Source organism: Apteryx rowi, unplaced genomic scaffold (assembly GCF_003343035.1).
Source record: "Apteryx rowi isolate R43461 unplaced genomic scaffold, aptRow1 scaffold_40, whole genome shotgun sequence".
NCBI classification, from domain to species: domain Eukaryota; kingdom Metazoa; phylum Chordata; class Aves; order Apterygiformes; family Apterygidae; genus Apteryx; species Apteryx rowi.
The window spans coordinates 515334-542354 of record NW_020450530.1 but is presented as its reverse complement, the minus strand read 5'-3'; the positions used below and the strand labels follow the sequence as shown (position 1 = coordinate 542354).

The 27021-nt window shown below is 40.4% G+C and overlaps 2 protein-coding genes and 1 long non-coding RNA gene across 14 annotated transcripts; 2 read left to right on the top strand and 1 right to left on the bottom strand.

Moving 5' to 3' along the window:
• The first annotated feature begins 117 nt into the window (after nucleotides 1–117).
• SMPD4 (sphingomyelin phosphodiesterase 4) lies at nucleotides 118–19226 on the top strand. 3 transcript variants are annotated; one of them, XM_026075031.1, is made up of 19 exons: nucleotides 118–360; nucleotides 902–1044; nucleotides 1195–1270; nucleotides 2150–2258; nucleotides 2886–2938; nucleotides 3757–3908; nucleotides 5227–5359; nucleotides 6035–6106; nucleotides 10293–10382; nucleotides 12909–13054; nucleotides 13483–13573; nucleotides 14484–14584; nucleotides 14875–15038; nucleotides 15724–15929; nucleotides 16540–16773; nucleotides 17543–17674; nucleotides 17837–17965; nucleotides 18427–18524; nucleotides 19135–19226. In XM_026075031.1, the coding sequence occupies exons 1-19, from the start codon at nucleotides 226–228 to the stop codon at nucleotides 19139–19141; spliced, it is 2271 nt and encodes a 756-aa protein (XP_025930816.1). In that variant the 5' UTR covers nucleotides 118–225; the 3' UTR covers nucleotides 19142–19226. The 3 variants fall into 3 exon arrangements, with proteins under 3 accessions (XP_025930816.1, XP_025930813.1, XP_025930814.1); XM_026075028.1 differs by lacking the exon at nucleotides 19135–19226 and having other exon boundaries at nucleotides 120–360; nucleotides 18427–18976; XM_026075029.1 differs by lacking the exons at nucleotides 10293–10382; nucleotides 19135–19226 and having other exon boundaries at nucleotides 121–360; nucleotides 18427–18976.
• Nucleotides 264–9152, bottom strand: LOC112970553. The gene is made up of 3 exons (XR_003255062.1): nucleotides 7971–9152; nucleotides 1164–1278; nucleotides 264–352 (listed from the first exon to the last, which is right to left on the bottom strand). It is a non-coding gene; the product is annotated as an uncharacterized LOC112970553 (long non-coding RNA).
• On the top strand, nucleotides 19168–26881 carry LOC112970550 (coiled-coil domain-containing protein 74A-like). 10 transcript variants are annotated; one of them, XM_026075047.1, is made up of 8 exons: nucleotides 19168–19605; nucleotides 20014–20058; nucleotides 21889–22002; nucleotides 22407–22569; nucleotides 23056–23218; nucleotides 23391–23473; nucleotides 24597–24653; nucleotides 24826–26881. In XM_026075047.1, the coding sequence occupies exons 1-8, from the start codon at nucleotides 19176–19178 to the stop codon at nucleotides 24836–24838; spliced, it is 1068 nt and encodes a 355-aa protein (XP_025930832.1). In that variant the 5' UTR covers nucleotides 19168–19175; the 3' UTR covers nucleotides 24839–26881. The 10 variants fall into 10 exon arrangements, with proteins under 10 accessions (XP_025930832.1, XP_025930831.1, XP_025930830.1 ...); XM_026075046.1 differs by having other exon boundaries at nucleotides 23056–23266; nucleotides 24829–26881; XM_026075045.1 differs by having other exon boundaries at nucleotides 23056–23266.
• Nucleotides 26882–27021: the final 140 nt, after the last annotated feature.

Here is a 27021-nt window from a genome sequence, read left to right as displayed (position 1 = left end):
CGCTGCCGCCGCCCGGTCAGCGTGGAGCTGGCCGTAGTGGCCCGCTCGGCTCCACCTGCGGGGCTGGGGCAGCGGGGAGCCTCCGGAGCCGCCGAGGCTGCGAATCCGGTGACTCCCGGCAGCCCTGGGGATGCAGACGGCCGTGTGCGACTTCAGGCGTGTCCGCAGAAATGCCGAGCGGGAGAAGCAGCATAGCCGAGGGGGTTTGTGCCGCAGCCTCGATGAATGTCCTTCCTGGCAGCGCGATCTGATTTCTCTTATCGTTCACCACAGGCCACTTTGAAGGCAGATTGTGTAAACAAACCATTTGTCCAGAGATGCCACGAGCTGGAGACAGTCATTGAGGAGTTTCCTGCCAAGGTAAACAGCTGCTGCCTTTTCAGAAACTTACTGTGCCACACATCTCAGGGGAATGATTATTTTTCTAGTATCACTATTTTTTGTTTCTACTTTTTTAACCAAGAGTTCTAAGGACCTTAGGTGTAACAGTATGAACCCAATATTTCCCAAAAGTTAAAAACTTTCCCACTCTTAAAAAAAAAAAGTTGTTTCAATTGATTGCATTTCAATTCTTACTTTTCAGCTCAACCTATGAGGAAAATGGCAGTTTCAAATGAGGCACAAAGCTGAATGCAGTGCCAATCAATATCATCGCAACCTTAGTGCGATTAGAAATCAGGATAGATTTCCTGTGACTGCCGTAGTTTAGTAAGTTGCTTCTAATGGAAGCTCTGCACAGTGATAATCTGAAAACAGCAGTAACTAATCCTGTGTAGTTAATAGGTGGTAGATGGTATCTTTGTACATTCTAGTGCCTGCAATAGAGGTTGTTCAAGTGAAGAATTGTGTACATTAACAAAAAAATAGCTATTTGTGTATATGTGTGTTATTTTCCCTAAAGGAATTGCATGGCATCTTCCCATGGTTGGTGGAGAGCATTTTTGGTAGCCTGGATGGCATCATCGTAGGTTGGAATCTTCGCTGTTTGCAAGGAAGAACAAACCCTACCGAATATTCAGTGGCTTTGGATTTCCTAGATCCCAGGTAAACCCATTAATTTCAGCCCAGATAGAAAACATATAGTGAATAAATAAACAGTGTTTGACCTTTTTCCCTTAGTACAAATATACATTCACAAAAGTGAGAAAATAGAGGGTGCTTACCATGGATTTTTTTTCTGGTGCTTGTTTGCAGTGGCCCAATGATGAAGCTGGTTTACAAACTCCAAGCAGAAGAGTACAGATATGATTTCCCAGTCTCCTATCTTCCAGTGAGTAACTGGAAAAAATTATATAAAGAGAGAAGGAAGTTGTTGTTGCACCTATTGGAACATTGTGTGCACTTCATGCACAAGGTTCAATATAGACCATGTTATATATTCTGTCTGCTTTAAATTTATAGCATGCTCCTTTTTTTAAAAGGCTGCTAGAGGAGAAGAATTCCCTGTCATAAATTTTGTATGAGATGGTGGCTGTTTGCATGTGAAATTGCTGGCCAGATATTTGTACTGTTCAGTCAGGAAACATGCATTGTAATTCTTATTTTGTCCCCAGAGAAGATAGTGTGCTTTATCTTGGTTACTAATAGTTGCAGGATTAAAAGCAGTTTTCCAGGCTCATCAGGGAGCAGTGCCTTCCCTGCCAATGCTTTGTGCCCATGTGTCTGACTAACTGCTATCCTAATGCGAAGTATAACATTTCACGGCCATACAAAAATGTTTATCTGCAGAGTTGTTTCACTGTGTTTCTTCTGTTGCTACCAGATACCTGCTGTGTAGAAACTGATCCAGATAGTTTTACAGTCCAAGCCAAGGTAACATCATTTAAGCAGTCACCATTCCACAGCTCAGTTATCTGAACAAAGTTCTCAGGTGGACACCAGCCTTCTGCTGATTCCACTGCCCTGAAAAAGTCTTGGTGAAGACTCCTTTTCATCTTAAATTGAAATACACATTTTCAGTGAGAAAGTCAGCAGTTATTGAAAGAATACTCATTTGCACAAGTCACTACTGCAATGCAGTAAACTCCCGCTGATCTGAGTGTTGATATGATCCCAGAATGCTGGAATGCAGCAGAACTTCACTATCTGAAAACAAACTCTGCAAGTATTCTGAGTAGCCTGCTTGATATTTCTTTACTCTGTCTTTCAGGGTCCCGTGAAGGCTTCAATACAAGAGCAAGTCCTACCAGAATGCTCATTATACCACAACAAAGTCCAGTTTCCTTCATCTGGTGGTTTAGGTTTGAATTTGGCTCTTAGTATCCTTTTAACAGTTGGAATTTAATGTCTTTTAAATATCTAAAATTAAGAGATCGAGAAGCATTTCTGTTGTATGTTTATTACATGTCTGTAGTGAATCACTGTGGTGCTATAGAGTTTGGACTAATCACTGGTAGGAATATTTAGATTCCAGTGAAAAATTAGTTTGTTTTCTTTCTATAAACTATTGTGGGAGAACTTCTGGCCTTATTGAAGCCAACAGCAAAACTCCCAATGACTTCAGTAGGGCCTGTATGTCACACTTTAGGTTTTGTAACTACTCTTTGCTTATGTAATATGATAGAAAAAGCCAAAGGGCGTGTTAACACTGCAGCTAGCATACCTGTTGGAAGCGGTCAAGCTGCAGCTGTATTGGTTTCAGTTTGAGATAACTTAATGGGCCAAGAAGAGTAACGCAAATGCGCTCTGCCACGTAGATGAAACTTACATTTTACCAAAATATGGTTGTCAGTTGGAAAGTGAGAAAGTCAAAGCTGGATTTGCTGTTAAGTTATAGCAAGTTAATTTAGCATTGACAAAACAACAATTTAGTGTCCAGTCAGCATCCTTGGATATCTAACAGCTGTACCTGGTTTTATATGTGATCCTTGACTTTGATCTTCCAGATCCATTTGAATATTACATGTTTTACTTTGCAATTAGTTTGATTACACAGAAGGTAAGTACCTTTCACAGCTTTTCCCTTAAAATACTGCTAGACTTTCTTCCTAAGTCTTCTGAGGTGCCAACTGAATTAACAGCTGTTTTAACTGTACCTTCAGAAAATTGTTACTGCTTTGCTTCAGTTCCCTAAGGAGACAATATAACACTACATGATGGACAACATGCCTATCTTAAACACACCAGTAAGCAGTCTGTCCAACAACACCCCAACATGGAGCAGGCAATGGACTCCAAATGGGTTCCCTTCCCCTCCCTCCAGTAACACCATTTATACAGTCATAATCACAGCTGTGTACTATGGTGTCTGGTTATTTGGTTCCTTTTCCTTCTGCTGCCTGTGCCACATAACACTGCACTCTTCTCATACTTGCTTACATTCACCACAGCAACATTTCTCTGCAGTTAGCTACTACAGCTAGTTACTATGCCTTTGCTCTCAAGCGTCTCTGATGTAGAATCACCCATTATAACCCCTGGACTTCTGCTTATACTAAAGAGGGCCAGACTGTGTTAATGTTAACACAGGGCCTTCAGACAATTGTGATTAAAATTTCTTACCCTTGGCAGGGCATTTTGTAGTTTGAGGATGAGTGAGCAAAACACCATTACGTGTTGCCAAATGTACAGCACTTCATGATATGAACGGTGCTTCTATTAAATCTTGGCAATAACTCATAAATCTTCAAGCCTGAAAAATCCAGTATGGAATTTCATCTTATAACTTCTGTAATGACATGTAGCAGACAATCCCTAGCGGTGGCTTAAAGTAAGAGGTATRTAACCCTGAGTATATCCTGTGTGTATCTATTTCAGAACTCGCCCATCACCCATCATGTCAGCCCTTCCAACAGTGCTTATTTCATCTTGGTGGACACTTACCTGAAGTGTTTCCTACCTACAGAAGGAAGCGTCCTTCCTCCACCTTCTTCCAATCCTGGGGGAGCCATCCCTTCCCCTACTCCCAGGTAATGACTACAGTACCAGAGGCAGATTGGGGGAGCACTGCTTACAAAATCTGGCTTGCCGGAACTGAATTTCTAACAAGAAGAAAACAAATCTACTGTTTATGATCTATGTGTACTTATTATATAATTACAAAAAGAAGATTTTTAATTTGGCCGTAAAGGTTTCATTTGGCAGTCTGGAAGGTAACTATCATTGGAGCAGAAAAGGTACACATAAGCAACAAAAATTAATCAATTCAGCAACTTCAGTTGTATTTTGGGCCCTGCAACTGGAGTACAACAAATCTGACTGTACTGAAAAGTAGTTTTTACCGTTGGAAATACATGTGGTAAAGATGGCACTGGCTGTATCTACTGCCACTGTTAAAAGGAAACTTGCATGTTCATTAATGTTGCTACAAAGCCAGACAACTTGGCATTTGGTCATTTTGCTTCAGCTCTGAAGCTGATGTCCTTAGTTGCTTTATGCTCTCATAACCTATTTTGCACTTCTTTGAGAGTTGTAGTCAGGACCATGTCAGTGGATTTGTTGTAAACTGACAGTGCTCATAGGTTTCTTAGTTCATAATTGCCTCATGTGAAAAGCCAGGACATACATTAGTAATAAAATCATACAATGAGATCACCCTATTTCAGGTAACTTTTTGTATGGTGATAGAACAATATATTTAGCTACAACTGGAAGGAAGAGGGTGAAAGATTTTTGACCACGTACTGAAGCTCTAAATGTCTTTGTGGTTTTGTCATATAAATAAATCCATAAAGTTGAAGTGAAAATTCTCCAACAAACACCCAGTCTTTTTGTTCTTTGTAATGACAAAGTGTGTGAAAATATAAGTTTTTAAAGATTGCTTTTTCTACTCTATATAAGTTATCAATATTAGCAATTTTCATACTAATGTAAAAATATATAGCAATAATATGTTATATGATGCATTTCAATGCATTTCAAATACCACTTTCCATGGTCTCTTGAACCTTAAGGGTATATGTAGGAAAATAAAGATCAGGCGAATCATGAACATGAAAGGAAAAGAAAAATCATACAACTGAATAGGAGAGGGTAAAAAAAAAATGGTGCATTACTGAATGTAACATCTGGTCTGCATAAGCTGGTTCAAAGCAGTATGAATAATGAAAAAGTATTTGTTTATATTTAAAGTGACTACTAATTACAACATTGTGCAACAGTTTAAAATGTGTAAACAACTATGCAGATTTACTTTGTAAAGCTTGTTTTCCAGATTATAAAGTCATGATATCTTTCCCTTTGCTGAGGCTTAATGACTTCAGTATTTCCATTTATTTTTCCCTTAAGGTCTCCAGCGGTGCCTTTCACTTCCTATGGCATGCACCACACTAGTTTGCTGAAGCGGCACATTGCCCATCAGCCTTCTGTGAATGCTGACCCAGCTTCCCAGGAGATCTGGAGATCAGAAACACTGCTCCAGGTGAGCTGGATTTAGGGTAGGGCAGGAAAAAAAAAACAAAACCACTTCTTGCTACTAACTGAGGAATCTCTTCTTTTTAAATCAGAAACAAATAGTTATCCATTTTGCTCTAGCTTGTTTTTGGAATTGAGCAGTGAAGCTGTTTTCTGTTAGTGTAACAGAAATATTGTGAAACTGTTAAATTGTAGTGAAATTGTTAAGTTTTAACATAGAGAGACACTTAATGTCTTTTTATTGGACTGAATATCTAACAACTGACCTCAGTGTTTCTGAATAATTTTTTCAGAGATGTGTTTCTATCTAAAGATTTATTTATTTATTTATTTTATCTTACATGAATTCTATGCTGTAAGCAAGGGTTGCCTGCAGAGAAGCTGCTTCTGTTCAGCACTGGGGGACAGGAAAGGAGTATCTGGACTTAACCCCTCTTCTGAAACAAGTTCCTACCATGTTGCTGAAGTGAATTATTAATCTTAAGCAAGTGCTAACAGTTTGCTGACTCAGTCACTTGTATTGATCTGATGACGCCCTGAAACATCTCTGAATAGGTGCCTCTTTGCAAGTACAGCTCAGGTTTTCAAATGACATATCACAGGCTTCCTTTTATCTGATTTGTGACTAACAAGCCCTGGATCATTTCTTTTTCCCTAGCTGAAAAAATTATTTTTTTTGCAGATCTTTGTTGAAATGTGGCTTCACCATTATTCACTGGAAATGTACCAGAAAATGCAGTCCCCTCATGTCAAGGTAATAAATAGCCTGTACTTCATTCATGAATGTCAGCTGATTGTTGACTTCTTATGTTGAGGTAAATTCCCATTTTATGGGGAATTTTTTAGTAGATTAGTCCAAAGGAAAGAAAGAACTTATCAGAGTATCTACATGAATATGCCAAAACTGCTAATGCCCAGTTACGAAATATGTTGTGAATAAGTGTTTGTGTCATCCAGACTTGCTTTTGTTGCAAGAGTTGTGGTGTTTTTGTTTTGTTTTGTTTTTAAGATGAGTTTGTGGGATGATCACAACAATCTGAATGCTAATAATCAAAGCACTAATAACTAGGAAGATCCTACAGTAAAACATGGTGTTAAATCCCACAAGGACAACATGGCTGCTAAAAATACCTAAAATTGATTTCCAGCAGCAATAGCAACTGTTACTCAAGTACTGATAAGTAATTTTTTAAAGATCTGTAACCATTTTATAGCGTAAATCCAAATTCAAATAGGAAGTATTACTAAATTGTCCTTCAGTTTTTAGTGAATGAACCATTTTTGTTGTTTCATATTCCAAAATATTCATTACTAAAAGTATACTGCTTTTTACCATAACGGTGTCAGAAGCAGTTCTGTAGCTACGTAAGTGTGGAATATCTTACAAATTCTTGCTTGTACAATACACTGTTTTAAGTGGTTTGTGGTGGCCTGTTCAGTGACATACTTGCATGTAAAAACTAGTAAGATTTTGGGAGGCTAAGATCAAAGGCACTGTAAATATAAAGGGAATTTGAAGGAGAAAGTGATGGTCCTCAGAATTCCCTCTGGGTCACAGTGGGACTTTTATAGAAAGGGAGAGAAATATAAAAGCTACCCAGGATTTATTCCTGGGCAAAAGAGTCATATGAGAGTTGATTGACCAAGAAATTCTGATCCTTCATTTCATCAGGCTATAAAATAACAAAAGTATGTATGTTTTGTTGGGGAAGAACATTGGAGAGCTGAAATGTGGTGGGTTTTGTCTTTTAATCTTAACGTTGAGGTCAAACTGCAAACTCTCACTAATGTTGTAAAGTCTCCACTTGGGACTCCCAGTAGCATGGCTGTGCACCAGTGATGGAAAGGCTTTGCTTGAAGTAACTTTGTTCTGTCTGTCTGTCCAGTCTCTGTGCATGAAGCACTGTGCTTAGGCCAGAAATAATGAATTGCTTTAAACTTCTCTCCTCTGTTCACCCTCTATATCTCAGATGCTCTCTTCTAACAATAGGGGAGCAGCCATTTAGACAATGACTATGAATGTTACAGTGAAATTCCCTAAGAAGAGCTTAAAGTTCTTTAAAATCATTTTCAGGATCTTCTCCAAGATGTGAGAAGTGAGCTGAGGCCACAGCCACCTGATGATATTTTATGTTAATCCCTGATGAGAAATAATTATGGGCGTGCAGAAAAATGTCTTCACACTTTGGGGCTAGAAAGCGTGAGTAGGGAACTGGAACTCCCCATGACATCCAGAAAGGGACAAAGGATCTCTTTGGAGGAGGACTGAGGAATGTTCCAGTTGAGTTGGGGACAGGACTGTTTCATAAGCCAGTGGTGCTTAAGTTGAGTTTTGTAGACTGGTTGCAGGGTGGACTGAAGGAGAACAGTCAGCTTCTTAGTTGCTCAAATGAGGAAGTAGAGTATGTAAAAATATAGTTCTGTTTCATTTTAACGTAAGGGTGTTTGACCGGAAATCCAAGACCACCATAAACCTTATTCTTAAAATGATTAATAAGTATGCAGATTCACCTGATTCCATTTAGCCTTCTATGCATTTGGAAGGAGGAGTAATTAGTGACCAGTAATCCCAGGGGCTGGACCCGTTTGACCATTAGTGAGTCAAAATAGCCACATACCTGTATTGGAGGGTGGGACGAGGTTCCACAGAACTTGCTCTTTCTTTGTCCAGCAGCCAGACTTATTTGCCTTGATGGGCCAAGCCAGATCCTAGACATGTAACTTCTTTCTGTGAAGCATCTTGAGAAATGATAGATCTTAAAACTAATTAATCTCATCACAGATTTCTCTTTAGAAGTAGAAGGGAGGAAAGGGAATGAATAGTAAAGAATTTCTTCTGAAAAGATATACTCTCCTTTCTATTTTACTGCTTTGAATTCATCCTGGATCTGCTGTGAACCTGAGGTTGACACTATTTACTATGCTGGGTTTGAGTGTTCTCCCCATTAATTCCTATTTCCCCATTCTGTTATGCTCTCCCTTCGCTGTCCCTTTCTTGGATGCTCCAGAGCCCAAGTGTGCAACATCTCTTTTCCTATTCCCTTCTGCTGTAATCACAACTAACCCTTAAAAAGAGGTTTGATACAATTTTATATAATGCTTGCTGCCCTTCCAATGCCATGTGACATAGACCCCAGCACTGCATGTGGAACACACATGAGACTTCTGGCTCTTGCTGATTCCTGTGGCAGGGGAGTTGATTACGAAGCAGAAGATGTGCTTGTGCTGTTGGGGAGCTTGCAGTAACAATGCTACCGCTCTTCTATGAACCAAAAGATACCAAACTGACACTAGAGGAGATTAGGTAGAGGCTGTTCAAAGACAGAAGAGGTGTGATCTGGAGAGTTGGTTTAGATGCCTGACAGTACTCATTGGGGTCTCTGTGTAGTGTACATTCTTTTGTTTTGTTTTTTCATTAATTTCTTACACGTGTGTCACTGACGCTACAGTATCCTATTCACCACATAGTAATAAAAATACTCTTTACCTTACTCTTTCAAGAAGAAATCTGGTTGTGGATTCCAGGATTTCAGTGTTAAGGCTAGATGACTTTTGTATCAGCATATACCACTGTATGTTAGGTCTGTCTTTGCCTTTTTATACATGTGTTGCTTCCCTAATAGTAGAAGCAATTTCCTCTTTTGAGGCTCTTCACAAGACCTGCCACCCTCCCCAAAGCCTTTAAGTAGAAAGAGAAGACTGAGGATTTTGCCGAACTGGAAAATTACTGGAGAGGTTCACAGTCGAGGGAGGTGATTCTCCCCCTCTACTCAGCCCTGGTGAGGCCACATCTGGAGTACTGCATCCAGTTCTGGGCTCCCCAGTACAAGAGGGATGTGGCACTACTGGAGCAAGTCCAGCGAAGGGCTACAAAGATGATTAGGGGACTGGAGCATCTCTCTTATGAGGAAAGGCTGAGAGAGCTGGGCCTGTTTAGCCTGGAGAAGAGAAGGCTGAGAGGAGATCTTATCAATGTGTACAAGTATCTGAAGGGAGGGTGTCRAGAGGATGGRRCCAGACTCTTTTCAGTGGTGCCCAGTGACAGGACGCGAGGCAACGGGCACAAACTGAAACACAGACAATTCCATCTGAACATGAGGAAATACTTTTTCACTGTGAGGGTGACAGAGCACTGGAACAGGTTGCCCAGAGAGGTGGTGGAGTCTCCTTCTCTGGAGATATTCAAAACGCGCCTGGATGCAATCCTGTGCAATGTGCTCTAGGTGACCCTGCTTGAGCAGAGGGGTTGGACTAGATGATCTCCAGAGGTCCCTTCCAACCTCAGCGATTCTGTGATTATAAAAAGCCAACCTTTTCCTCTCCTACTCCTTGGGAAGACAAAAGTATTTGTGTTTCTTCCCAGCATACAAACCCTGCTTCTCCAGCACTACAGGAAGAATATGACAAAGCTTTCAAACTAGTATTCAAAAAGCTTCCAGAAAAATGAACGCTTTTACTCCATTATTTAAAAAGCAATCAAACCAAAAAAAGTCCACACAAATAGCGTATATAAGCCCTTTTCGCTGCAGTTCAGTTAGCTTCTGAAATGGAGAATTTGGACTAGTTTATTTGGCAAAAACTTCATATCCCCTATGCTCTACCACTACTTGCTCTGGGTGTAGCAAAGAAAATAGCCCACTCGCAGCTACACTTTTTTGGACTCCTGCACCCAGGTTCATTGGGATCCCACCCCAACATCATGTCAGTTATATTTTCAAGGTGATAAAGGGTATGAAATACTGTGGAATYCAACTACTGAACATCAGAAGAGGATACTGTGGCTGCAGTTGTTATTGTGATATGTTGTCCCTGACTGTATTTGTGACGTTCATTTTTTCCCCCACCCTTCTTCCTTGGGCTCATTCTCACTTTTTTTTTTCTCTTGCTCTCTTCTCTCCTTTTTCCCCTCCCCCCTTCCTTTTTTGTTTCTGTTGTCTCAGCTGGAGGTTCTCCACTACAGACTCAGTATCTCCAGTAAACACCACGGTAGTCCTGCCCAATCCAGCTACCAGGCCCTCCACGCATACCAAGTATTACCATCTTTTCATTTTGTTTMCTTTTTAAAAATCTTGTTCCATCATATAATCTGCAAAGTGTATTAACTGGTGCTAGCAGAAAAAGCTGCTGTACAGCTAAGGTGTGGTTTTACAATTTGATTGAGAATACTGCATTGAGATTTACTAAATTTTCAGCGAGAGCAGCTACTGAAAGATACTAGTGAAGCCTACGGAGAAAACAATTAAAAGACTAGCGTATTGTGAGGACTAACTGGAAGCTCCATTTTCAGAGATGCATCTCTAATGCATCATAAAAGAGGTTTGCRCGTCAGCTATGCTAATGTTTTTTGATACCAAAACTGGCTTCACTGATGGCAGATTTCTGCCCTCTTACACACTACTCATTTAAACAAACCTTGCACAGAAGAGAAGATCAGAACTTGCATGACTGTCACCTAAACTGAAGGTAGGTAACATCTAGTTTCCTCCAGCCAATCCAATGTCATTGGATAGTGCTAAATTTGTACTGACACCCTGAACTTGACTGCCCAGCTTTGCAAAAGGACACAAGTGGTACACTTGCAGATTGTTTAGGAAATGTGCATGCAAAAACATTCCTGTTGGAACAGATTGCTGGGTCCTCTTTCCCTGCTTCAGCCCTTTATTCATTGGGTCTTCATTTTGGGAAAGGGGATGGCTGAGCATGTGCTCTATAAAGCTCTTATTTAGCACAAGGTGGAATTTTCCTGCTGTTTAATACTTTACTTTTGTATAAAGTATTGTGAAAGCTCAAGATACTTCTTACAAGGGAAAACAGTAGCTACTTGCTTTAAAATCTTTTTTACTATTAGGTTTATCTGTTTGCTATGTTAAAAAAAGAATGGCATACATGCATCCTGTAAGCTAAGGTTTGACAATGAATGCAGCTGGGAGGAAAATACCTTTTAAACTTAAAACAACTATAATCATCATGCTGGTAATCCAGGCTAAGAAGAAATTATAAAAATTGTTAATTGAAAAAGTATTAGTGTGACATGAAATGATGCACTAAAATAGTGCTACTGGTGATTTTGTAAATTCCAAATTGGTGACCTTGAAGGGTCACCAATTTTCACAAGCCTGGAACTTTGAAAATGACACCCGTTCAAGGTCTACAGCAGGGTACTCAACCTCTCTAACTGCTTTTGAAGATCTTGATCTAAAATCCTAGGACTAAATAACTTCTCAAAGCCCTACCATTTTATGTATGCCCTTCTCGGCACTCTAGATAAACATGCTAACTTACCAGGACATGTCAAGAACGCAAGCAACTTCAATAGAACCGATAACAGGGTATCCCCTCCCTTAGAGGAGTCTTGGATCTGGCTGCATCTCCAAATTAAGAGATCTATCATCAAGCCTTGAATCTTCTCCAGGAATGAACTTTACAGCACAGAAGTAAAATTTTAAGAAAAGTTTCTGGCCTGATTAGGAATGTAAAAACACATCTGTTTTAACTCGGGCACTGCTGACAAGGGATAGTATTTAATATATAGCTATAGCACTGGAAACACTGTTGAATGGATTTAAGAAGCAGAAGTTTGCTATACAAAAATGCCTGCAAGTCCCCCTGAGTCATATTCAAAACCTTACCTCAGCATGGCTTCATTATGGCATCCTGGAAACATCTCACAGCTTCTGTCCAATAGAGTCTTTCAGCATCTTCCATTATACTTGCTGCTGTGTCTTTAGTTTCAAGTACATTCTTCTTGACTTTCTAGACACATGAGCACTGTAAGACTTAGAATATAAATGAAATCTCAGTCTACTACTGAAGGCAGATTTGAAGATTACTTCACTACTCCTAAAGCAGATTACAGCAGCAAAGGAGTTGGTGTTTTGTCCCCAGACACTGCAGCAGACCAGTTCTGGTGTTGGGCACACAGAAAACTAGCTTTTTTTTTTTTTTTTTTAACCTCATGTATCTCCCTGCTTCACCATACACAAGCTCATCTGTTAACAACATCACAGTGGCTCACCATCGCTTCTTACTATAACTCTTTCTAGGATTCTTTTTTCTTATAAGACAGAAGCACGTCAGCATAGAAAGGAGAGCTCAGTAAAGAGTCAGCCAAGAGCACAACAAAAGATCTGTTGTGCTGTCTACAGCAGTCAACTTACAACAGTAATGAAAGGGTAGACTTTTTTTTTTTTCTCCCCAGAAAGGGGTAAGTTAAAATCTACACAGATTATTTTGTTCTGCTATGCTCACCCATAGCAAAGGCTAGCTTGAAATTCAATGCAGTGGTAAAAATGTAAACCCTTTTTCTCACAACCATGTTGTCAAAAATGCACCATTGTTTCTTAGTGAACTGAAATGTCAGAAGAGTGATACAGCTTGTCTTGGGGAGCAAGTCTGCTTAAAATCAGGTGGCACCAAAATACAGTGAAGAGCTTAAAAGGAAGAGAGGCACTTCTTGTGTTTGAATTTCTGATCTGAGAATATCATTTTTCTGAGTTATCTCCTGGTGGGTTAGCGTATAATACTTATTATCTTTCTGTCTTTTGCTTTGAATGTAGGAGTCATTCAAACCCACTGAAGAGCATGTGCTAGTGGTAAGACTGCTTGTGAAGCACCTGCATGCTTTTAGCAACAGCCTGAAACCAGAGCCTCTCTCCCCTTCAGCTCACTCCCACACAGCCAGCCCACTAGAAGAGTTTAAAAGGTAGGTACATGAGTGACCTGCCTCTAGAACATACAAGTGTTCTCCATGGGAAAACTCTGCCTTCAGTGAGAGGTTGAAGTCAGGTTGCTTTGACAGCTAAATACAAATGTATGTTATTGAAAGCATGTAAGAGCTACTGAATTATGTTCCTCATGACCATTAGATGGGGAAATCAGATTCAGGAGAGGGATGTCTTGCTATTATGCTAGTTTGTATGTTGGTACAAGTCAAAGAAAAGAAAAAGTACGAGAGGATTCTGGTCAAGGGTAATGGACAATTTTACAGATGCATTTGAGTTGTGATTCAATGGCCAGAAGTAGCTTCAGCTGAGAAAGAGCAAGTTTGGGTCAGTCCTTTTACATTTGTGGAATGTTTGTTAAGATTTGCTGCTGATTTATACATGTGACTGTGTTTGAATCCGTTTGCAGGGTTGTGATTCCTCGGTTTGTCCAGCAGAAACTTTACATCTTTCTACAACACTGTTTTGGCCACTGGCCTCTGGATGCCTCTTTCAGAGCAGTAAGTATCTGAGTCTGTACTCGATCAGAATTAGTAGTTAGCTATTGCTATGTAAACAGTTACTTCCTGGTCTTTAAAAAGAGTGCTTGATAGATGCAAGAAGGAAGATGTATAGATTTTGGTGAGAGTTACACTTGGGTGTTGGCCAATTTTTCTGACTCTTGTGAAAATGGCTGCTGATTGAAAAGAATTAGGTGTTACTTTTAAAACAGATATGCTCTTAGAGATCCTAATTTTCTAATATCTAATATAATGTGTCGTAAACAAGAGTAATACAACATTAATTTATGATAGTAAGATACTGTAAATACTACCTTCTGTAAGCAGGAAGAGAAATTAGACCACGATCCCTACAGTAAGAGTTTAAAAGTGCAATGTAACAGTGCTAGATGTTGCTGACTGTTGTTGGTTATATCACAGTGTTTGAAGTACACATGTAGGGCAAAATTTCACAAGAAATCTTTGCAGAGGCCATGACAAAGTTGTCCTTGGCTTCAGTGCAATCAAGACTCCACTCCATTTCCTCAGTGCAGTGGGTACTCAAGGATACAAGGGGACAGATGAAATGCTGTCAATGTAACATCTTATTTACTTGAACACATCAGAGCTGTTAAACCTTAAATGTACCTTAAAAGCAGTCACCAGCTAAGTTTCCTTTTTACAGTAGCCATTTGAGCTCTGTCTCATTTGGGTACTATAGAAAATCCAGCTTGGTTCTAATGAACACAGAGTTCTTTCAAATCTTGTTCAAAGATACTTGGATCACTACAGAGAGCTTTACTGCTAAAGACTTTTGGTTGTCACTAAGATGATATTCACTCGGTTCAAAGCAAATAAAAAAACTCTCTTCTCTCTCCTTTTTCAAACTATATTGATACTCACATGTTTTTTATGTGTGGTTTTGCTTCAGGTTCTAGAGATGTGGTTAAGTTACTTGCAGCCTTGGAGGTATGCTCCTGAAAAACCACCTCAAAGCGCAGAGCCCTTGCCTCGCAGCGTGTCAGAGAAATGGTAAGGAGAGAAATGGCTCTGAGCAATTTAAACCAGGCCTCAAGCTTATGCAGACCCTGAATACAACAGCATGATTTTAGGAGGCATCCACCAACTAGCTTCCTGTACAAGATCAGAGATGATTTCTTATGACACAGGGGTTTCTTTTAAGAGGAACATTTTGTCTCAGTGCAAACAGGTCATCTTTCCAGGAGATAGTCGAAAACATTCCTTTTATGAATTATGTGGCAGAAAACAAAATATAATTATTTAAATAGCTGTACTCACAAATGCTGTACTCACTTTGACAGGGCTGCCTTCATTCAAGAAAACCTACTTATGTATACCAAGCTGTTTGTAGGATTTTTGAACCGAGCTCTTCGAACAGATTTGGTCAGTCCAAAAAATGCTCTCATGGTGTTCCGAGTAGCCAAAGTCTTCGCTCAGCCCAACCTAGCTGAAATGATCCTGAAAGGTAAATGGATATTTTCACATTTTACACTGTCTGGTCTTGTACTTTCTTCTCAATGGCTACATCTTATTTCAGAAACATTGAGATAAATAGACTTACTCTCCCATTTTACATGCTGTCCTGCCATTCAGAGGCTTGGGTGCCTTTGCTTCTATTTGTAGTATCGGTTTAATATGTCTACAGTTCTCTTATAATCATAATCATTTATATTTCATTCCACAATTTTTCTTTAAAGTATGCTGGGTATTTACAATAAAGTTAGACTTCTTATATATATGTCTTACTTGGTTATTTAGCTCAGGAATGAAACTTATTAAATCTCTAAAGATGTCCATACTTAGCAAACTAGCTAATCAGCCAGTCAAGTATGCACTTCAGGATAATTAGAGTACAGTAAATTTGGGAGATGCAAGATTTGGCAAGTATCAGTCTTAAGTGTCATGAGAGTGTAATGCCCTTCTTGAAAACCAGTTATGGCCTAAAATTGCTGTCTGTATGGTCTGCATCTAAATGCATTCTGATCCTGGCAAAACATTTTTGCTGTGTGAGGACAATGTTAAATTAAAAACAGATAATTAAGGTAGCTCTAGGGGAGAGAAGCCTACCTCTGTAAAAGCAGTTGCCCAGCAGCCGTAAGATGCTTTGTAGCCATTATGTAATCATCTTTACTACTTTTCTCAAACTCTAGGAGAACAGTTATTCTTGGAGCCAGAACTTGTTATTCCCCATCGTCAACACCGACTTTTTATGACCCCCACGCTCGGTGGGAGCTTCTTCTCATCGTGGCCTCCAACTATTACAGATGCCTCATTTAAGGTGAAGAGTCATGTTTACAGCCTGGAAGGACAGGACTTCCAGTATAAACAAATGTTTGGCGCAGAAGTCAGGAATTTGGTAAGAAACAACAGGTTTCTTGGCACAAGCCTTTCTATCCTGATAGATGTTTCTCAATCCTGAGCATCCATATTATTAGAAATAAGGAGTGGAAAACTTCACCCCCTGCACTAGTTTGTTTAAAAGTTTGCCAGTGGTGACTTTTGGAATCTGAGGGGTCTCAATCCAGTACAGCCATAAAAATCTACCTACTTTTTCCTAAATAAGAGGTGAATGTGAGGGCTTGCTCCCTTAGAGCAGTCTATTGTGAGCATTTCCTCTCAAACATGTTGTTTACTCTGCATTTCTGATTTGTGTGTTGATCTCTACCCAGCAGCCAGCCAGGTAAAGATAGCAGGAGAAAAAGTAGCTGAAAACGCTAAGAAGCACTTGGGTTTCTTTAAGTGTTTCAGCAGCGGAGAACTACCTCTGCCCTGCTGGAAATGCAACTAATTAACTGTCCCAGCAGAGGTCTGTGTTTACTAAGGGAGTGAGTTTGCTGGGTTTGCTCTGACTGCCAGGTATCAAGGCAGCATTTCATCCCTATATTGATGCTTAGTGGTCCTTTATCTTTACATCCTAGACTTAATTACTCTAATTACTCTTTTTTTTTTTTTTTTTTTTTTTTAAGGTGTTAAAACTGGCTCAGTTGATTTGTCAGGCCCAGCAGACAGCAAAATCCATATCAGACCATTCTGCAGAGACACTGGCTAGCCAGTCCTTCTTTTCATGGTTTAGATTTACACCATCCGATATGAATGGTTCCTACACAGGCAATGACCTTGATGAAATTGGGCAAGACAGCATCAAAAAGACAGATGAATATTTAGAGAAGGCACTGGAATATTTGTGTCAAATCTTTAAGGTATGTAACCCCTTTGTTCATACTGCCTCATAAGAGTATTATGAAGAGTCAGGATTCCTCAAATGTACTCATAGCACTCTGTTTTACCTTGTGGGATGTACTGTGTGGCAGAAGTCATCCAGTGACCCTGCTGGCAAAGCTGGGCTTAGAAATCTTTTAAGCTTGACTTCTCCCAAACACTGGAAAACCCCTTACTATATAGATAGAACTAGATGCTCTGGATTTCTAAATATCAAGCCCAGGCTGTTTTAAGTGACTGCTCTTTTGGGCTGTATAGCTTATAACAAACTTGGGTCTCAACTTGTGCCTATTCTCATGCTTGCAAACATGCAGTGCATGGCTTGCTTACATTTTAAAAGCAGTCCAGTATTTTCTAAATTAAAAAAGCTACAAAAAGACAACATTCAACTGCAGATATGGATGAATGGAGGAACTGCAAGTTGGCTGTTTCTTTAGTAAAAATAGCAGATCTCTGTCCCAGACACACTCACAGAATTGGCCTAGGAGAAGTTGTTTTACAGCTCTCTCCAGCCGTTAAGGGATAGAGGACAAAACTCCTGTCTGGGCTTTGACGAACACAGACAATAGATCCAGTGATTTTCATCTCCTCCTGATTTCTAATCAAACTGCTATTTGAGTGGTTCTCAGTACCCATGCTGGTGGTTGTCAAAGGCTTACACTGCTGAGGAGTTTGTGAAAGGAAAACAGATGGAATAGAAGAAGGGGGCAGATCAAACACATGGTTTAGAACTGTGTTATTCTTGAGCAGCTGAATGAAGCCCAACTGACCCAGATGATGATGAAGTGTGGGACAGCTCAGGATGAGAATGGAAAGAAACAGCTTCCAGACTGCATTGAAAGTGAGGATGGGCTCATTCTCACACCCCTTGGCAGATACCAGGTGAGAGAAGAAAGTTTCCATATTGCTACCTTAGGCTGTTCTTGAGAAAACAAGTTGTCTTTCTACATCAAGAGAAATGCAGTATTTCTGGGACTAAGAGGGGTCAGTATAAATGTAGCTCCCACCTGATGCAAGATGTGGAATTTGTTTTCCTGTTTCTAGATCATAAATGGCTTACGTAGATTTGAGGTACAGTATCAGGGAGATACTGAGCTTCAGCCCATCCGAAGCTACGAAAATGCTACTCTTGTTCGCCTCCTATTCCGTTTATCCTCAGCACTTAACCAAAGGGTAAGTAAAACATCCAGTCTCCTTTTGTGCTTTCTGTTGCGTATTATGTGTTCTTCACTGCACCTGCACGTATATGACACTTGATTTGTTCTTGTGCTATGTCCTTTCTTGTGGTTTAGATGGGTGAGTAAATATTTCCTAATAGCATTGGACCTGCTTCTCTACCTGTGCTTCTGTTCTTCCTACCCTGCTTTTCTAAGTAAAAGAAAATGTTGATCAAGAACATTTTAAATGTATTCTTTACATTTGATCAATTGTTTTCTTCCTGTAGATGCTATAGATATGATGAAAGCCTGCACTAAAGCAGTTTTACTGTTTAAAAATATTTTTTGATTTTTGTATCTACTGTAATCCTCCTCTACCTTATCTTCATTCCATAAATCACAAAAAAATATAAAATAAGTTACACTTATAACATCAGTTGCAGTATAATACTAATGTTTAAACTTTTCTTACCTCAGTTTGCTGATCAGATGGAAGTACTTTGCTCCAGGGAGGATTTTATTGGCAAGCTTTGCCGCTACCATCTTATCAACCCACACCTTGCACAGAAAACGAGGTATATTCCTATGTCGAAGGACAGAACAAGCCATAACTGGGGACCAAGAATCAGTCTGAGGTTTCTAGCTAGCTACAGGACTCTCACTTCCTTGCTAATGATCTACTTCATTGCATCCTGGTTTTACATTGGGCCAGTAGGTTGCACATTCATTATCCTGTTTGGATATTTTCTTTATGCCATACTAATGACTTTCTTCTCTGAAGGATGGAAACCTCATCAACACTAATTTCTTTCTCCTTCTCACAGCTTATACTTGTAACATAAATATTCTCAGGATAACCAGTCTGGGGTTCAGCAAGTAAGACATTTGAATTATTGTATCAGACTTTCTTAAAGTATTTTTTTAATATTAAAATTGAGCAAGTTTTATAAACAGAATGATATGGTTTTGTGGCAGTAGAAATGATCAGTGTAAATTATTTTTTATAAAAGCTTTCTTATAGAACTTAGTGAATGTGATTTTTTTGAAGGGTGGGAGGTGAGCCATTAATATTTGTAACACTGAAATGAACCACCTGAAGAAACTACAGTATACCACCTGCAGAAACATTATTGATTCAGCAATACAACTGTACTGAAGCCTCTTATTTCCACTGTTCTGAGGCAGGAATTAGCTATTCAAGCTGACTGCTGCAGGATTTATGTGTTATGCTCAAAGTCAGAGCAGTTAAAAGGCAACAGGAACTGTGGTGCACCAAAAAATTCAGCAGGGAGTTGTGCTGCCAGGAAAAAACCAGAAAGCGAGAGAAGGCGGCAGGAGTCGCAGCTGGCAGCGCGGCGCTTTGCGCTCTCCRGCCATCTCGGCGCCACACAGACCCACCCGGGGCACGAAGCCGGCGCTGGAGGAGCCCGCTGGGGCGGCCCGGGGCCCCTCCCTGCGCGTTCACCCCTTGCGCCTCTCCGTGCCGGGCGCCAGCACGGCCCTGTGAAACAGAAATCACCCCTGGCTTTCCCCTACGGCCTTTCTACCCGTTTAGCGGTATCGCAGAGCAGCTGCCCGAAGCCCTCTGGGGGCCGCTCCCCTGCCCCTCCTGCTCGGCCAGAGCTGCCCTGAGGGAGCCCTTGGTCCCCTGCTCTGGTAAGGGACCGAGCCCGGCGTGAAAGCAGGGTTCGCTAACGTACGAGCGTTTAACACTCCGTGAAGCGGTAACGGCGTCTGACGCGGGAGCGTTTGACTCCGCGCCCACAGGCGCCTGACGAGAGAAGCAGCCCGGGCGGTACCACCGCGGCGGCGCCGGGGGGCGTTGCCATGGGGACGGGGAGGCGGCGGCGGAGCCCCGCCCCGCCCCGCGCAGGCCGCCATGGCGGCCGAGCGCAGCCTGGGCTTCCTGCGGCGGCAGCACGCCGAGACGCTGGCGAAGCTGCACGAGGAGCTCGAGCACCTCAAGCGGGAAAACAGAGGTAGCGGCGGCGGCGGCGCCGGGCCGAAGGGGCGGTGGCAGCGGTTAGAAAGCACCGGAGGAAAACTCTTTCCCCTTTCTTGCAGATCTCCATTACAAGCTCATAATGGAGGAGGGGGCGCAGCGCGCAGGTAGGCCGCTGCCCCGCTGCCCGCTGCCGGCGGGAGGACGGGAGGGGGCAGCCGGGGGCACCGGGAGAACGCAGCCGGCGCCGCAGCTCCGTGTCTCCGAAGGCGGCACCCAAGCAGCAGCCGTGGTTGAGGCGAGGCGAGGCAAGGAGCACGCTGCTAGCGAGGCGATGGTATCCTCGGCGCTCTCCTACAGAATTACAGTCTTACAAACTGCATTCGCACAAAGAGGTTATGTGCTTCTACTGGTAGGACACACAGCGAAAAGAGGGAGTTGCAGCATGCCTGTACAGCCTGCTGCTGCAATATACAGACTGGTTTTAGCAGGATATTTTATTTCTCACACCCAGTTGCTGCGAGATGTGCATTCAAGCACATTACTCAGCATATGTTATACTGGGGGTGTGTGGTTTTTTGCACAAATAAAGCCAGAGATTAGGTCAATTATGCTTAATTTTTTAAAATTTCTATAGAGTAAGGGACTGATGTTCTAGGTTACCACTTTCCTGGTTGTGTATTTTTATTAAAAGCTCTGCTGTTTGCTATCATGATGAGAATCTGAACTCTAAAAAAATTTTCTAATCCTATCACATAGGGAAGCTTAGCATCCTCTTAGAAGATTAAAACACACCAAATACAGACCTGAGAGTTCTGGGGATGGATTTTTAGAGTGCTGGCGGTATCAAACTGCTCTCCCCTACAAGCAGGCCTATATGCTGCCTAGCAACTTCCATTGATACTACTATGTAAAAAGTCAACTTTTTTTTTTTTTAAAAAACAAAGTCATAGTAGACACCTTAATGTTTATATCCCCAGTCTATCATTAAAAAAAACTTACCCTGAGATGATGTATCTGTTGAGCATTTGACTAAAAAGTTCTTCAGTGAGAGGTATATCAGGTTCCTAGAGGGAACACATTCAGGAACTGGAAAAAAAAAAAAAAAATCCATCTCTAATCAAGGGTAAGGATCTAAATCAAGTGTCTTGTTAACAAAATGGTACAGTTTAGGGTACTAAACAATAAAAACTAGATACACAGGCTGTTTATTATTTCAAAAAGTTTTCATTTCCCTGGGATTAAAGGGATCCATTTCCCCACCAGGTGTTTCTGCCCTCTGAGCATGCAAACAGCAGGTACAGTTAAGTGGGGATTTCTGTCCCCAGTTATTTATTCACTCTCACCCCTTACTGCAATTCCTGTTCTCTGAGCTTGTTGTATTAACATCAAATGTACTTTGAGGCAATACACCAAGTGATGTTACAAAGAGGAATCCAGATCAGATCAGCTTCCAAAGGCAAATGAGTCAGGAAAGATGACAGCCATTTTGCACTCACTAAAAATAGGTCACAGTAGTGCACTTGGGGAGTATGAGATCAGAGATAACTACTGAAACTGAAATCAGGAGCAAATCAACTTCAGTAAGAAAACAGCTATAAGCTAAATGCAGGTAAACAGAATAGTATGACCCAACTCTAGACACAGGAATCAAAGCATTCACAGTATCATAAAAATAAGCTTGTAATAACCAGATTTTGCTAACAAAAAAATCTACCAATTTGCTTGAGCCTTAGAGTTGTATCAGGGTCACATGCTCACCATGTTCCACGTGAGTATACAAAAATAAAGCTCTTTACTTACTAGTCACTGTCTTCCTGTGATGCCACAGACATTGTCTTGCTGCAACTTTGATTTGAGCAATTCTGATACTTGAAGGCCTTAACTTTGCAAACTTGTCTGCTTAAACTCCCAGTCCAAACTGCTGCCTAATCAGCTCTGCAGTCATAGGGCTCAGGTCATCATCTCTCTCTTTTTTTTTTTTTTTTTTTCCTCAGATAATACAATTTCTACTTCATCTTCTGCAAAGACCAGTTCAAGGCACTGTTCAGCATGTAAGACTGCTAAAAATGCAAGATTTACCTGTGGGGTAGTGGAAATGTCAGAAATGGGTAATCAGAGAAAATATTTTTACTGTTTAGTCATGTGTCCTTATTACCTCTGAGGCCTTATTACTATTTGTATTAGTTTTGTCATGCACACTTCACTAATCATACAAGTGAACTATTTAGAAACACGAAGCTAAATCTGGACTACTGCTGATTTATGGACCGACAAAGTCTGCAAAGAAAACCTACTTTAACATGCACAAAATAAGTTAAGATACCTAGAAAGTGACYGGTGCTCTCCAGCCTAATCCTGTGCAAATTTAATACCTTCAAGCTGCTGTAGACTTCCTCTGAGGCTGCTAAATACTTTTGACTGGAGGATGCTAAGGCCTCCAAGCCTGTTGCAATCCTGTCACTGCTCCTCTTTCCCTTTCTGGAAAAAACAATCAAATTATACTTTTAAACAGGTAACTCTACAGCTTCTCAGCATTCGCTAAAACAGAGACTACAAACAAAACAATCCAGGAAGCATGAACAAAGTGCAGAAGAATATGTGGTTCAGTTAGTGCCTGGAGAATCACAGCTACCCAGTCTACATATGGAAAAGTTAACTGAGGAAGTTCCTCCCAGGTATGACCAGCTTGCTAGCATACAACAATTCACAAGTCAACCAATATGAGTTCTGCTGTATATGAATACTGTTCAAGTCTCCATCCATGTAGTCCCACTTAATGCCATGAGGAATGTCAGAGAGGGACTTAATGGAGTTGAGAAAGTAAGTTACTGTAGCATCTAACTCTAGCAGGGATCAAGGATAAGCTTTCTGAGGGTACAGCACAATTTAATTGCTTTTGCATGATGCAAATAGACTGAGAGTCAAAAGGACTGATCAGAGGAGAGCTTAAATATTGCATCTTTTTACAAGCCAGCTTTACTAGAGAAAGTGTGGGAAAGTGCTTCAGTTCCCCAAAATGTATTTTTTTATTCATACCTCAGAACTGCCCAGTGTCTTAATGTCTTAAGTGTAAATTCATTTCCATCTTTACACTAAGTTGCATAGCCAGATATTGTTATAAAGTAAACTGATCTGATTGTTAACTGTGAACACTTTCTTAGAGAACACAGAGAAGTTTCTGATAAAGCTACATCCCCAATAACTTCACTGAGAAGTTCGATTACATGTACAACAACTCAAATACCAGCAGCCTCTTCAAGTTCCTTCCTGGTAAATGCCCTTCCTTCCTGGGACTGGAAGCCACCAACACTGGGAGAGTGTCAGGTAATCATTCGCCAGCTCTGGAGCATCAATCAGATGCAGGCCCAACAGGTGAGGCTATACCAGGTTCAGTCCATACTCTACTCTCAGCTGTCAAAAGCCACATTGTTTGTGATGGATAATAAGTTTCTAAAAAAAATGCAGAATGGTAGCTTTTCTTCTCTCTGTTCCTCAGATAGTGTATCTGAAATCATGTTTGGAAAACATCTACAAGACCAAAAGAATTCCTGGAGACTACTTAATCACCAGTCAAATTGGGTAAGCTATTCCAAGTCAGTTCAAGAATATTAGACAAATTCTAGAGGAATTTACTCATGTACTGCTCTACCCTTCCCCTTCTATTTTATAAAGATTTTTTAAATTATTTTTCCTCACAAGAAATTTGCAGGATGTTAAATGGAAACAGAGGTGCAAGTTGTATAGATAAAAGCCATTCAGAAATTCCAATTTTAGCAAACTTCTGTAAGGAGAAAAAAAGACAAAACCAAACAAACAACAAAAAAACCATGAATATTAAGTTCTGGATATCCCTGTCATTCATACCTCCCAGCAAGTGACAGTGTTATTGCCACGTATAATGCCACATATGTGCAGATACACAGAGCAAGTTTTACACACAAAGCATTCTTCTCTATTGTAACATTACTGCCCATATTTTTGAATAGCCCTAAACTAACTGAGAACACACTCCATGAAAACATTGACTATGTAGAATCTGCCTTCAGTTTCCAGCCATTAGCTTTTGTTACATCCTCTGTGCCAAACTCAAAAAACAGCTCAAAAGCTCTGCAGTGTAGTGTGTTTACAGGAAGACTCAGCACTATCAAGTCAACTCAGTTTCTTACAGGAAAGAGTAATGTGTTCTTTAGTTCTCCCTAAACCAAGTTTAGTCATTTGGAATTTCTTACAGCAAGAGATTAGTTGCAAGACTTCTAGCTTTTCTACATCCCCTCTAAATTCCCAAGCTAATTATCTCTTCCTGTATCACCACACTGGGAACACAGGTCCAATTTCTTTTCCATTATAAACCTCAGATCCTTTTAAACCATTGCTATCTACAATGCAATCCCTATTTACAGGCATGGCCTAAACTCTCTTGTTCTTAAGGATAGCATCTATTTGGCTGTACGGAACACACAACTTGAATAGGCTCCATTTAGTAAGTTGCCCAGATCTGTAACTCACCTTCTCAGATGCTGGGGAACAGCATCTGAAGGACTTCTGTCCCTCAGAGTGTAACCTGCACACACATTCAGCTGCCTCCCAAGTAGAATTCCTACAGTTGTTCCCAAAACTCTGTTAGCAGGCCAGCACAACTACTGCTTTTTTTTTTTCTTTAGCAAAGTAACCAAAGTATGTATCTGCAAACATTTTTATTCAGGAATCCAGCAGTCACACGTTTGCCCAAAGTGTCACACAAGGATACGCCCAGAAAATGGTAAGTACTTAAAAAAAAAAAAAAGTTACAGCTATATAATAGAACTGGTTGCTTACCATTGTAGTTCAATCTTTACTTTGAGAAATCTTATCAAACTTAAAAACAAGACCAAAATCGATTCTTCTTGCACAATTTCAACTCTTCTCAGTCCCCTGACTCTCTTCCTTTACAGCAGGACTGCATGAAGGATGAGCCCAGATGACCTCAAAGGGTTAAAAAAATTCAGGGAATGTCATTTCAGATAAATGAATTCCTTTTTAATGCCCTGTCACCACTTCAGAGGAATACACATAGAGAAATTATCAATTCAAAAGTTGCCTTTGTATATTCATTAACAGTCCCTCTTTCTCAAGGATTAATATGCAAGACTCAAATGATGGAAATTATACTGCTTCCTATAGCCCTTCTCAAATATTTGGTGCTTTAAGAAGATGCCATCCATATGTGACACTATTCTCAAAAAACTCGCAAATCTCATACAGGTGAAAAAACAGGTCTCTTTAGGATGTAGAAAACTACTCTTATCAGAATGGAACAACAGAGTTTTCATTTAGACCACTAATACATACTCAGTTCTGTTAGCAAATATGACAGTATTAGCTATATTGGCTCTGTAGTGCATTTCGTACCTTTTATGATCAGCTTTTGCTCATAAAAAGTGATCAAACAACCCCCCCTTTTTTCTTTGCTCAAAATTAACCAGGTCAGAGCAGTTTTAACATTGTATTCTTGTGGAGTCAATAGTTCTGGAAGATGGAGAAAAATATACTTTCCCAAATTTAAGCATCACCATATTCTGCAAGATAACTGCACCAAAGAAGAGTAAGAGTAGTCAGTGCCGTTAACTAGCAGTTTGCATGAATGTATCTCAGAAAATGAATATTGCCACTTTTAGAGAAGAGGGCTGATACTACAATTTCAATTTTATGAAAAAAACAGAACTCCACCCAAGATCAGATCCTCTGCTTGGGTTTCTTCTGTTGTTCTAAGCCAAAAATGCTATCAAGGAGAGATAGAGAGTAAGTACCACATTTGTGTGTATGAGATCAGACATTTTGCATTCCATACCCGAAATGCCTTTTGATGCAGCACCTGACCTCCTTGGAAAACAAGTGGCAGAAGTGTATCCTTTTAAAACTGAAGAAAAAAATTATGGAATAGGGAATTACTTTTCAAGAACTAGAAAACATCAAGTCAATCAGGTTAACTTATAGTCCTGTGCTTTTAAGAAACTAATTTCTTTCCTGTAAAAACTTATGTTAGCAATGTTACGTTTAGCAATCCTAAAGCAGCACAAAAAGTTCTGCTTCATTTCAAAGTATTATAGGAACCTACTTAATGCAGGTAAAGTTTAATTCATGCTGATACTGAGGTATGAATATTATAGGAGCGTAGTGAAAGGAGGATGAGTCCAGAAAACAAAGACATGGTGCTTCAAGACAGTGCAAGGTGTACTCACTAGCACACTAATTCCCAAAGGGTGTGCCATGCAGGAGCGTATCCCCCACGCTCTGCCCTCAGCAACCAGGCTTGAGAGCTAGCAAGACTGAGCAGCCCTGAGGAGCCAAAAGGCAGGATATGTTGTATTGGGCCCAGCTGTTACTGATGGACCTGCTGGAGAACATCAGGGCAGCTCATATAGCAAAGCCATACATAGCTAGATTTTAACACAGAAAAGGTATGCCTCAGGTAGCAAGTTTGGAAAAGCAGAGGAACAGCCAACAAAACAATATCCTTACTTCATGAAGAACAACAATAATTCATTCAAAACACCAAAGCTTTGTGGGAAGAAGTTCTCACTGAAGTCTAATCAGCCAGATAGAACACCATGCTATCTAGAACCGTCTGTCACACAAAATCACCAAGCTCAGCAGTATAACAGTGACCCTAGCCCAGTACCTTTCCTAGGTGAAAAGAGAAAGGGTTTGGGTCATCACAATGCCATTGATTTGCTGCATTCCTCTCTGCAGTTTGATTGCTGCTCCAGTGCCTATTACAAAAAAGGCAATTTTGCCACCACTGAAACAAACACTGGGGAACAGTTTTGTTGAGAGACAGAAGAGAACTCAGGCTATTCAAAGAAGCCGTCTTCATCGAACTGTGCTTTAATTCAACAGTCTTCATCTTGTTTCCTTATGACTGCTTTGAGAGTGCACACCACACTTGCATGACAGATTCTTCAGCTGCTATTACCACATCATTTCAAGTAAAAGTTGATTATGAATTCATTTTGTCTGGCATTTATTCAAGAAAGTAAAGGATCAGACTTGCTTTTTTTGATTTCACAACTTATTTGTGAAAACACATATTTCTGTCTTTTTCTGAAAGACATTAATACATAGATTTTTCATAATAGGGGGATTTTCTG